This window comes from Mandrillus leucophaeus, unplaced genomic scaffold (genome assembly GCF_000951045.1).
Source record: "Mandrillus leucophaeus isolate KB7577 unplaced genomic scaffold, Mleu.le_1.0 Scaffold324, whole genome shotgun sequence".
Taxonomy (NCBI): domain Eukaryota; kingdom Metazoa; phylum Chordata; class Mammalia; order Primates; family Cercopithecidae; genus Mandrillus; species Mandrillus leucophaeus.
This window is the reverse complement of record NW_012103410.1, coordinates 978,727-992,013: the sequence shown is the minus strand read 5'-3', so window position 1 is coordinate 992,013 and position 13,287 is coordinate 978,727. Positions and strand designations below refer to the sequence as shown.

At 38.2% G+C, this 13,287-nt stretch overlaps 1 protein-coding gene across 1 annotated transcript in view; it reads right to left on the bottom strand.

Annotated features, from left to right (window-relative positions):
* LRP2 (low density lipoprotein receptor-related protein 2) overlaps positions 1-13,287 on the bottom strand; it is a 214,594-nt gene that overhangs the window by 75,341 nt on the left and 125,966 nt on the right. Inside the window, exons 35-41 of the mRNA XM_011988152.1 lie at positions 11,952-12,129; positions 9,378-9,591; positions 7,669-7,908; positions 5,153-5,341; positions 2,016-2,936; positions 1,709-1,874; positions 1,149-1,307 (exon numbers count right to left, since the gene is read on the bottom strand). Coding sequence (XP_011843542.1) covers positions 1,149-1,307; positions 1,709-1,874; positions 2,016-2,936; positions 5,153-5,341; positions 7,669-7,908; positions 9,378-9,591; positions 11,952-12,129 — 2,067 coding nt within the window. The remainder of the gene's footprint in view (positions 1-1,148; positions 1,308-1,708; positions 1,875-2,015; positions 2,937-5,152; positions 5,342-7,668; positions 7,909-9,377; positions 9,592-11,951; positions 12,130-13,287) is intronic.

The window sequence follows — 13,287 nt, the reverse complement described above, 5'->3', positions numbered from 1 at the left end:
AATCTCAAATGAGTTAAGTTTTCAACTGGCAACCCAATGCATGTGCCTCATGATTGTTTACACAAGCCCCCAACTTTCTTTTCAAGTGGGGCATATGGCAGCTAGAAATGTTTCTTCTGGAGATGGGAGGTCTTGTTTGCTTATCAAACAATAGACTTTATAAAATCATTGACTTCCCAATATGAATAGTAATCCTGAAAAAGGAACCAGGTTGACATTAGAAACAGGAAAACATGAAATAATCCATGTAATGCATGGAACTCAGTGTTGAGCACATAGCAGACTCTCAATAAAATAATAACTTTTCCATCCCACTTCCTTAGTGACTTTTTCGATTTGACATTTATTGAGTACCTTGAGGCATTTACCTAGAATAATCCAAGCTTAGACCCAAAGTATCACTGCTTTGTTTCAAATAGGAGAATAAAGAAAAGATCAGGAGGTTAGGAGCTTGGCATCACAAGACTAAAATTCCAAAGAAATACGCAAGAAAAAGTAAGATTCCTAGTATGTAGACACCAGCCATAATAAACAAAATCATTTCATCCCTTCAACTATTCCATTAGGATGACTGGAATGTGAGACACATGGGGGGTACTTGGAGAAGTTACATACAAAATTAGAGTTGACAAAAGGAAAATATTAAGAAATGTGCTGAGGAGAAGCTTGCCAGAGAAGAAAGGGTCTATTTGAAAAGATGACCAAAAGTCAAAGAATAAAGAAAATACTTTTCTAAAAGACATTGAATGCTAAAGCCCAGAAAAAATCTTAATATCAATGGGCATTTAAAAGTCATTCAGATTTTATGGCAGTTACCTAGGGCCTGCAGAATGTAAGTTGAGTAATTTCATTTGTAATTCTAAATTGAGAAAATACATTTATAATTATAGCTGAAATTACAGATATATTTAGCAATGCACCTTCAGATGTCTTTTAGTTCATAATTATTCAATGCATGATATAGATAAATTTTCACAGGTATGTTCACCAAGTTACAATATAAACATAGTTCCTAAAACTGTGATTCTATATTTTGGCAATGTCTATCTGGCATATTATCTTTTCATCACGTGATGCAAATCCCTCTTCTTTGGAAATGGGAGGAAAAACTCTTCTTAACACCCACAGGAGTAACCAGAGACACCTACAGACTAGCGTCCACCCAGTACAGAAGGTCCTCCTCATAGTCCAGAGTCAGCCCACTGGGCATGACCAGGCTGCTGTTCACAATGGGTACCCGGAAGTTTCCTCCCAATGTGGCTCTCTCGATTTTGGCATGCATATCCCAATCAGCCCAGTACAGGTACCTAGTCATACAAAAGGAGTCAATAATTAATTCACAGGGAACCTCATAGTCCTTAAGAAAAAAAAGAAAAAGAAAAGAAAGAAAAAAAGGACAACATTCTTTAATTGCAAATTGCCAGTAACATGGCAAAAGAAACTCCATTTCTACTTACACAACTCATCCAAAAGGGATCTATTGAGTCAGGGTGTTGACTTCCTAGTATGTTGCCAACCTTTCTGCCATCAAAGGGAGCTACGCGCTGCACCCTCCTTCCCAGGTAAAATCATTCAATATGCTTTCACCCTTAGATCTGTAGCCATGGTGTTATAAGCCCATAACACACTGGCTATCTATGAACACAATTTCAGGCCCCATTCTTTCCAGAAATAAGCAGACAGAAATATAACAAAGATGATGGCATACCCTTGGCAGGGATCTAACACAATTGCTCTTGGTTTTGGAACGCGGGCTATCACAGTGCGGTTAGACCCATCTTCAGCCATGGAATTAATCGTCTGGTTGAGGTAGTCACTGTAATAAATTCTTCTAGTAATCCAATCAAAGGCAATGCCATCAGCAGTCCCTATACCTGGACACATACCGGCAGACACACACACAAGCACACACAAAGACATTAGAGTCTCATATGCATTGGAAACACTCAGTCATCCATGTGTGTTGACCCCATTGTGTCTACTTGCAGGATAAGCAGCACCTGGAGTGCACTTACCTGAAGCAATGACAGTTGGAGTATGGATCCCTGAAGACAGGCTGACATAGGAAATCTGTCCAACTCCAGAGGCTAAATTTTGTGTGAAGTAGATTCTATCACTTACACTGTCATAGTCTAGAGACATGACAGTTCTTTCCACATTTATTGTTTGGAAAGGTGGGCTATGGTTTTCAGGATCCAAGTGTAAGCTTCTCAAGGAATTAGACAAAGCAAAGATGAGGAAATTTTCTGTTGAAATGGCACAATTCTTGCCATCACTTTCTAGGGTCCCAAAGGCACAGTCACATTTTGGGGTGTACAATCCAGGCAGAGCAAAGCAGAGATGAGAGCACCCACCATTATTTTCCAAGCAAGGGTTGTTGTTGACCTCTGCTGGTGACTGGGGTTGGACTTGCTTGTCAAAGATGGTCACATCTCTTAGCCAGTTGATATTGTCTCTTATCACTGTGGGTGGGTCTGTGTTCTCTGGTTCCTTGCTGGCTTGGAAGATTTTTTTCAAATTCCTATCTACCCATATGATAGAATTTCCAAAAACAGTGATGCCATAAGGAGTTGGGTAACGACTGCCGTAACGAATCACCTCAGAGTTCTCTCCATTGATATGAATCCTTGCAATTATATCTAAAGAATCATCAACCCAATAAACGTAGCCATCGCTTCGGTCCACTGCCAAGCCCCGTGGGGTGACAATGCCCTCAGACACAAGCACAGTTCGATTGGTACAGTCAAGGAAAGAACGCTCAATCTTTGGTCTCTGCCCATAGTCAGCCCAGAAGAGGTATCTGTTCTTGGGATCTACAACGATATGCCTAGGCATGTCCACTGTGACTTTAAGAAGAACACGGCGGTAAGTAGTATTGATCCGCAGAACTTCTATCAGTGTTTCAGAAACAAAGGCATTGGTGAAATAAAGATTTCCTATGGGAAAATGAAAGTGCATGCTGATCAATGGAGAACCAAGAAGAAAAAAAGGGAGAACTTTCCAAATTCAGAACAAAATGTATAAGGTTGAAGTTTGGGTCACTATATGTTGTCTTTTCCAAGACGATAAATAAATGTCCCAGTCTAGACTTTGAAAAATAAATTCTTACTCCTAGGAATTACAGAGATTGCGTCTTCAAATTTAGAGAGAACGTGCCTATCTTCAGCTTCTAAAGTACATTAGAATTCATAGCAACATCATAACCCACTTTCTACTGAAAGGTATATTTTCCAGAATGTCCCACCTTTTCTACCTGAAGCTCTAAATGCTCAATACCAACTTGAAACACTCTAAATATACATTTTCATAGGACAACTTCTACCCCAATATGATAAAAGTAGCAAAGAGGGAGCACCAGCAGCATCTCAGGTTGTTATTGATGTTATCAAATGCTCTTTGTGCTTAAGGTTAACATGAAGTTTTTCCTTAGTCTTTCTAACTAATGTAGGTGTTTTCATCCCATGGGCCTTCTAAAAGTGACCATAACGAAAGTCCATTTCCCTTTAAGCCTTATGTAAATGCTAGAATAAAAAGATAACTTTGTGAAGATAGTATAATAAGTAGAGAATGGTCGCAAATTATTGATTCCATGTAGTTGAAAGCCTGTTGTTGAACTATCAATGCTAGTACCAAGACACACATATTTTGTTCCTATATCCGATTCAAACCACCTCTGGAGAAATCAGGCCAATGTGAACTATGTTACTGATACATTTTTTCGTTACCTAACTCTACTTGCTATGTATGTATTTGCTCATTGCCAATCCTTTAATCCAGGGTTGGCAAACTTTTTCTGTAAAGGGCCAGATAATAAATATTTTAGGCTTTGCAGAGCATATGGTTTCTTTAACAAGTACCCAACCCTGCCACTGTAACATGAAAGCAGCCATAGACAATACACAAATAAATGGGCATAGCTGTGTTACAATAGAACTTTATTTACAAAAACAGGCAACAGGCTGCATTTGACCCACAGGCCCTAGTTTGCTGACTACTGCTTTATCTATACCCTCAGAAATAGTCATTTCTAATCAGGAACAGGAGTTAGGAACCCAGTTAAAACTTTATTTAACCATACTACCATATTTACTTTTTGCAATAAACTCTTATTATATAGTACTTAGATTTTCATAATACATGTTAATATTTCCCCCCCCCCTTTTTTTTTTTTTTTGAGACAGAGTCTCACTCTGTCACCCAGGCTTGATGGCAGTGGCATAATCTCGGCCCACTGCAACCGCTTCCTCCTGGGTTCAAGCGATTATCCTGCCTCAGCCTCCTGAGTAGCTGGGATTACAGGCACACACTACCATAGCTGGCTAATTTTTGTGTTTTTAGTAGAGATGGGGTTTCACCATGTTGGTCAGGCTGGTCTCGAACTCTTGACCTCAGGTGATCCGCCTGCCTCAGCCTCCTAAAGTGCTGGGATTACAGGCATGAGCCACCACATCCTGCCTACATGCTAATATTTTTAAGTGATGCCTACTTACCAAGCTTGATCCAATGATACTGATTTTATGTAGAATTGGATTATATTCCAAAACATATAATACCACTAATTATGAGTGGTATTTTTACTCAAATGAGTGATAAAAATGAGTGGTTATTCAAGCTTATGTGCATGAATCAATACAACTAAGTTAATGTAATACTGGACCAGGTACTTAAAAAAATTACTAATAAAATATCTCATTATCTAAGTGATTTTTATACATGAATAAAGGGAAGCAATTAAGAATTTGGCAACTAAAATTGCTCAGCTTCAAAGTAAATGAATGCTGTTCCACAGTTTACATTTTTATATCCCTTTCTCTTGAAAATTTAGAAAATTTCTAATGCAGAAATCAGGTGCATATCTAAGTGTAAAAAAACCAAATCCACATAATTTAATATGTTAACCATTTTTGTCTTCAGATTATGTTAATAACAGAAGAAAATGATAATGATTAATTTGTTACGAATCTGTAAACTGAAACACCATATCATTTATCAAATAGACACATAGCTTAATCTAAATTCAGTGTATCTTAAATCATCTTAATAATTGTCTAGAAAAACAAACCTGTAGCACATGGAGTTAGGCTAAACTTTCGAGCATAAAATAAGACGACAGAGATGCAAATCCATTAAAATCACCATACAGCTTATATACCTGCTACCCAATCCACTGCAATACCCCGGACTCCATTTTCTCCTATTCCATGTGTAACAATGTTCATCAAAGAAGATCCATCTGGTTTAATTCTACGGATCGCATTATCAGATGCCACTGAGCTGCTAAAATCACACCAATAAACAAAGCCAGAGGACACATCCACATCCACATGCAGTGCATTTCGTCCTGGAAGTTAAGAAATGATCATTAAACAATGCTGTCACTGCAAGTAGAACTTTTAAATGTCTGCCCTTCCTCTCAAACCCTCATTCCCAACCCCCTGCTCTGAGCATCTCCCCATTACAAAATGAAACCCTTTTTTTCCAGTCGCAGTGAGCAGGCCTACAACCCACATCTTGGGTTCTAATACTCTTTCCCACAATAAGGAGCTCTGGCTCACGGGAGAAATGCTGGTTATAGATTTAGGCAGGGAAGGTACAAAGTGAGCATGAAACATCTTATTGTACCAAGAAACAAGGTGTACACAGAAGTATACAGGTGCTCACTTGAAGAGGCTCCCTGGCCAAAATGGATCCACTAGAACATCAAAAGAAGGATTATAGTAATTGATTGTAACACACTGAATTTAAAAAATAAAAATTTGACCCCACGATGATAATAAATTTTTTAAAAGATAAATTGGGGAGAAACGAAGAGCTTTCCTTTATAGAAGAATATTATCTAACAAATATAAAGGGAATGCTAGAATAAGAAAATCACCATTTTGCAATCCTCAATTAAATAATCATTTCAAACAAGGATCATCAATGGCTGCCAAAACCAATGGGCAAAACGTGCTTGGGAGCCAAGACATTCACAGGGCCCAAGTGTGACTGCATAGATTTCACCCAAATTAAGAAGGAAAAAATTATACCTTTAAAAAGCAGCAGTGTAGCAGTGACCACCTTAACCAGTGATCAAACTCAAACGCCACTAAGAGCAGGACAAGCTGACATTATGTTCTTCCTGATAAGATTCTGTATCAACTAACACAGCATAACCTATAAAGTATTTTTGCTAAATGTATTTAACCTTGATCTAATCAAGCAATTAGACCTAACTTCCATTTCATGAGAACTACAGGGTAAAAAATGAAAGACAGGCTAAATATTCAGACAAATCCTCAGTGTGGGATTCTCAAAGACAGCAGGTCTGCCTCTTTAAAACATCAATGTCATAGCAAAAAGCTAGAGGCAACTACTCCAAATTAGAAGAAACTAATGAGATATTCCCAGTGCAATGCATGAATCTTGATTAGATCTTGGATGGAACAAAACAGCTATATATAAAATGTTGTGAGGCCAACTGGAGAAATATGATTATGAATATTTAATAATGCCCTTTGAAACTGTATGCTAACATATGTAGGGGTAAAGTGGCACGGTATATTAAAATTTATTTTCAAAAGGTTCATAAAAATGAATGTGAATGCATATGCATGTACACACACACACAGATTGAGAGCTCAAATGTGATGAAATGTTAACAACTGTTAAATCTTGGTAAAGGGTATAGGATATTTGCTAAATCTTTCAACGTTTCTGTGTTTGAACTTTTTTTTAATGAAAAGCTGGGAGAAAAAACGATTGAATTTGTCATATCTGTTCAAGATGATAACTTAGATCCACAACTTTTTACATATGGAAAAACAAAGATGAGTCATGAGTCCACGGGAACATGACCATCAGGCAGGAGGATGTGTGGGACTGGAAGCTCTCTGACTCCTTTCCCCTGGTTCATTTCTGTATTTTCTGACCATCTCTTCCAGCCCTTCATTCACTTCATCCTTTTTTCTTTCCTTTCTACCCTGTATTTCTATCTTTAGCACGTGACATTCTCCTAGCAGTGTTAGAAAATTCTTAGTTCCTCCTGTGCCAAGGTATACCTAAAAACCTTGGTTCATCTAGGAAGCAAGTGATCATTTTATACATTCAGAGTATGTAAGCACAAAGTGCTGCAAAAATATGATTACTAAAGAGGGACTAATACTGTGAACTCTTTTGCTTCAATTCACCAAATATATATTAATAAATCATATTTGTGGACTATTTCATTACTATATTAAATAATAGTATACCTTCTACCGCAAATCTCCATTAATAGTCAGAAATAAAGCACGGTTCTTCAGAACACTAACTCCGTAGTACTTCTTGCAAACCCATGCTACATTCTGTATTGCTCTAGGCCTGTGGTTCTTAGTGTGATCCATGGGCCAGCACCATCAGCATGCCCTGGGAGCTTATTAGGAGTGCAGATTCTCTGGCCCTACCCTAGACTACAAAATCAGAAAAATCTGGCAACGAGGCCTGGCGCTGTGTTGCTGTGAGCCCTCCAGGTGATTCGGAGACACATTAAAGTTTGAAAAACACTTTAGGCTGTGCCAGTTGATTTGAAGGGAAAGGAAAGCTTCATTATGCACTGAATCCAGACATGAAGAAATGTTTTCATGGCACCAGGGATTTCAACCTGGTGCCAGATGAAGTCAAATCTTACTTATATTGGAGTTGGCATACCTTGGCCTGCCACTGGCACCATGGTTTCTGAATGATCTGACAATTCCAAGCTAAAGCCCCTGATTGCAGACAGCATTGAAACAACAATGAAAGAGTTATATGGAGAGCAGGACCGATTATCAGGATTGAGTTTAAATCCAGTGGCACAGGCACAGGAAAACAATCCTCCTGGTACAGGCAGGCAAATCTGCTGACAGGCATTCATGTTGTTGCTACAGCCATTTGAGGATTCCGCAGTATCTAAATGAAAACAAAATCTGTTTGTAACTTTTGATCCTAGCTACTCGCCACTCCATCTCAAATTTCTTTAATTGGGTCACCAAACAATTTATTCTAAAAATTAATAACCAACATATAGTAGCTGAGCTAATCTAAAAACAATATTGGAGAGACTAGAGCTTATACAATAACACCTAAAGGTATGAAACCAGTAACCCAGCTATTGTATAATAGTTAGGGAATGGGGCTTCAATTGTTTTTTTCTACAAATCATGTGAGGATTATGGAGGTCAGTATATAAATCTGTTCATAATTTGCCTATGAACTGGCACTTAAAAGAATATGTTCAGTTACATGATCAATAATGTGATTATTTGTTTTTTAAAATATATGAAATAAGAAGATTTAAAGAATAATCCTTGAATTAATGGCATTCCCAGTGACCTGGATGAAACTGGAGACTATTATCCAAAGTGAAGTAACGCAGGATTGGAAAACCAAACATCGTATGTTCTCACTGGTATGTGGGAGCTAAGCTATGAGGACACAAAGGCCTAAGAATGATACAATGGACTTTAGGGACTTGGGGGAAGGCTGGGAGTGGGGTGAGGGATAAAAGACTACAAATAGGGTACAGTGTATACTGCTCATGTGATGGATGCTCCAAAATCTCACAAATCACCACCAAAGAACTTACGCATGTAACTGAATACCACCTGTACCCCAAAAACCTATGGAAAAATAAAAAAATAAAGAATATTCTTTATAGGAATAAAAAATTAATTTTTATTGCATGTGTTTCTTTCACATGCAGTTAAAAAAAAATACCTAGTGACAAACTTAGGTTATAGGACAGGAAACAAATTGTTTGATCATCTTTGGCTGAAGACGAAAGCTATAAAATACATCAAAAAATACTACCTGTATCATAACACTAATTTAAAGGGGTAAATCAGAAGTTAGATTATCTTTTAAAAAAATGTTGAAATAGGCAACATTCAAAAGTATTCCTTTTAAGACTAAAAATTCCATCCCATTAACACTTTTCCAGCAGGCATCCAACTAATATGCCCTGAGCACCTTCTATGTGCCAAGCACTATTCTAATCACCGAGTATTGAGCAGCAAACAAGACAGACAAAATGCCTGCCCTTATGGAGGTTATATTCTAATAAGTAACACAAAAATAGAAAACAGATAATATGTCAGGGAGCTCTGTGAAGCAAAAGCAAAGTAAGGAATTGAAAGTAATGGAAAGAGAAACAGAATAAACTTACACTAAAGTCAATCTGGCCTTTCGGATGCCAAATTAGCCCTTGGCACTTAACCATGCTTAAGACTTCATTATCATTTTTTAAATATTTTGGGTAATTTCAATTTGCATGCACGTGTATGTACATGAAACTCTGTGTGGGTGTGTGCTTACAAATGTAAGTTATGTGTGAATATGCATTATACACTCACAAATGTATTTCAGTGACAAATACTTACTGCGTCTGTGATAAACTCGAAGACCCCTCAGATTTGGAACATTATCTCTCAAGACTACTTTATTGGCCCCAGTAGCCTTGTCAACTCTTTCAATGACCTCATACTGTTCATCAGTATAATAAAGGAAAGAATCATAGACTGCAATTCCCCAAGGGTGGGAAAGCTGGTGTACCAGGATCATTCGATCTGTTCCATCCACGTTTCCTCTTTCAATCTAAAGGATCGGAATTTTCGTTAGTTTCATGGATTCACAGTGAAATTTTTGAATATTTAAACATTAATATTCCCCTAATTATAATGTCTCACATTTATCCAGCCCTCTATCCCTTACAGAGATTTTTCACATCTACTTTCCGATTTGATCACAACTACACTAAGCAGCAGGTCAGGAAAATGTCACTATGCCCATTTCACTGATAATGAAGACAGAGCTCACATGAGTCAGTCAACCTTTTCAGGTGGCATGGGGAAGAAAAGGGAGCTAAACCACTAGTCTCTGCATGTGATATTCTGGTCAAAGATGTACTCAAAAATCTAAGTGTGAACCATTGCACAGGAGCCGACTCACCCTGAGTTTAACAGCTTCACTGACAATTTATGTAATAGAGATTGGAAATATGCCCCCAAACAACCACAGAGGACAGCAAGACGGGACGCGGCCAAAAATGGTGCCATTATATTGGAACAGATAACAAGCTTTAATCAAAATGGCTTTGGTAAACTGGAAAAGAACCACAAGAATAAAGTCCCTAAGGGCAAATGATAAGTAGTCAGTTTCTTCTGGAAGAAAAATGAAATATAGATGTAGCTGGTTTAATTTCACTCCAAAAACCTGCCTCAAGTGCCTGCTCTGTGCCAGGATCTGGGCTGGGTATTGGTGAGAGACACAAAGTGTTGCTTTACTGCCACGGCTGACAAGGTAGCCCAGCAGTTACAAGAGTTGTTGTGCCCTAGAAACTGATCAAAGTTCTAGAATTTAGAACATAAGGAACATGAGCTTGGAGGAGCGCTGCAGAGGGAGCGGAGACCAGGGCCAGATTAGCTGAGCAACCTCACAGAAGTGTTGGGAGCTAGTCCTCAGGGCAAGGCTCCAAGATGAGCCATGATCCAATTTGCTGACTGTGGCTTTATGAAGAAAACATGTCTCCAACAAGAAAACAGGTTTCACCACTGAAGGCCATGCCTAGTCAAGGCCAGAGAGAGGTTGCTCAGAATGGTGGAGGTGGCAGAAAAGATCTGGGCATGAGTGACAGGCTGAGGATGGATTGCAGGATTTGGTGATGATTAAACCAGGAGAGTGAAGGAGAAATAAGGGAACTACACTAGGAGAAAGGTTGGAGAGTCACACCACTAACAAGCTCGCAGATTCAGAAGCTGTGTCCTATCAGATGTGCGTACAGAAACCATACCATGTAGCAAGAGCTTCCTCATCACTGCACACATGTATCCAACTCTGCAAAGTGTTTTCACACACATCATCACTTCTTTTTAATCTCCAAAGCTTACCATCATTATAGGTCCATATTTGGAGTGAAGTTAGTACTTGTTGAACAAACAATGAACTGAAAGCCAAACCTACTGCACAATATTATGAAAAGCATCAATGTCAAGGATCTGAAATAACTACTGTTAAAAAGCAAGGGAGGGACTAGCATATATTCAATTCAGCACCCAAAGCAATGCTTCATCAGTAATTATTATTGAGCACCGTCTATGTGCCTAGCCCCAGCTACATAAGCACAGCAGTGAAGGTCAAATACTATTTCAATGAGCGAATGAGACTTTACAGTTTCTGCTTCTTATTGTAGAATATAATGAACCCAACCTTGGAGTTGAAAATTACCACTAAAGAAAATTTCACATGTGTATTAATCATGTTAGAATATTAGAGAAGAATGTGTAGCTATGAGGGGATGCTGAGCTCAGAACCTTGCTACATTAAATAAATAGATACATACATACATACACACACACATAGGTAGATACATGGAATATGCCTATATCCTATACAGGTATATAAATTCTATATTCTATATATAATAGATATATATTCTGTATTCCATAAATATATATTCTATATTCTACAAATATAATAGATATATATTCTGTATAGCATATATAGCATCTATATAGATTCTACATACCATATAGTATAGATATATATTCCATATTTTTTCTATATATATTCTCTCTATATATAGGTGTGTATATATATATTCCGTATAATTGGAGAACCCATAGTACTTTCAAAGAAAAACACTGAAATCACTAAACCATGAAAGAAATGGCTCTGAAAGGACAAATAAAAAATGACAAATGGAATTAATTTATCCTGAAGAAAAACAAACGTTGGTGGGAAAATTAATAAACATTACCCTACAGGGAAGTATGTACATACTCTAAAGAACTGAACTTCAGCTAGGGGCAAGGTATGTGCAAGGGAAAGAAGTTATTGGGAGAAAGGGCAAGTTACCAAGTAAGATTGTTCAAGAACCACTGCCTGACAGCTCAGAACACTCAGCATCAGCTATGCCAGCTCAGCATAAAGACCAAAAACTGAAAGGGTGCTCATACCACTCCTCTTCCAGTGACTGCCCAGTAGAGTTTCTGCTCCTCGATGTCAAGGGTGACACACTCCAGGTGTTCAAGGTTCCCAGTGAAGAGAGTTTTTACAGATGTGCCATCCATGTTAGCACTGGCAATCTTGGCAGGAACCCCACTGTCAGTTCCCTGGTCTGACCAGTACAGCTTCCTACAACCATGAAAAACACCAGCATGTAACAAAACAGAAGGTGGATCTGAGTCAGTGACATAGATGACAATGTGTATTACTTGTCCTCAAGATGCTCACAATATAATGGGTAAAAGCTGAAAATCAATATCTCACTGCATACAATGTGGAGGGGTATTTCACCAGTGTTCTACCAATGTCAGTATATTTATTTCTTAGCTATAATCAGAGTAGAGGCTATTTAAAATGGTGTCTGGAATAAGAGGCTAGCGTTTCCCACTGGCAGCTGAACCTTTAGCAAGGTCATATGTGTGGGAAGCTTATGACAAGGAAGAAGCCTACATCAATAATCCCTCCATCTTCAGTACATAGTGAAGGCCAAAGCTAATATAAAAAGCTGCCAAGTACACTCCCTGATCACTTATCAGGCCTCATTCAGTTCTTCTCCAAATCACCATCTACCACAGAACCAGCTACTTAATCACCTAACCTGATTTCTGTGATGAAAAATGCAAAGACTTTTGAAAACTGACACAGAAAATAGGAGAAATAATGAGTAACACTTTTCTGTGAGAGTGGAATCTCATCATCATGCTGTTATGGGGTCAGGAGGACTTCTTTTTTCTTTCTATTTCACAGCGACCATGTACACATGAACCATAATCACACAGCATTGCCAAACCCATGATATGTGAAAAATGTATTAAAGTATATGAAGGGCTGCTTTCCATTTCCACCGAAGAAAAACTTCTAGACTTGTACCCAACTTTTAATTCCTTTTGGTTGCACCTCCTTCTATATCTTCAATAGATAATCCCCTTACATTCTTTTCTGAAAAGTCCTCAAACCCCTTCATTTAAATAGTCTTTATTCACCTACCTCTTCCACCACCAAATCAATATGCCCATCCCTTGAATTTCATCTTCAACTCTAAACTTCTCTGCCTCTAAGTTCTCAAACTCTGAAATGCTCTGCTTTGACCAAAACCTCATTTCCTCCTTGCTTTAATTTTTCCTATTAAACTTGTTTTTTGCCCTTAAACCCTGCCTAAGCTCCCAACCCTCCAGTCCCTCTACACCTGGACATCATATGTAACCATTTCAACAATATTCTTATTTATTCTTTTGGGCTCCCACTGTGCCTAAGCTAATCTCCAACCCTGGGTTTCTGCCATTTTTT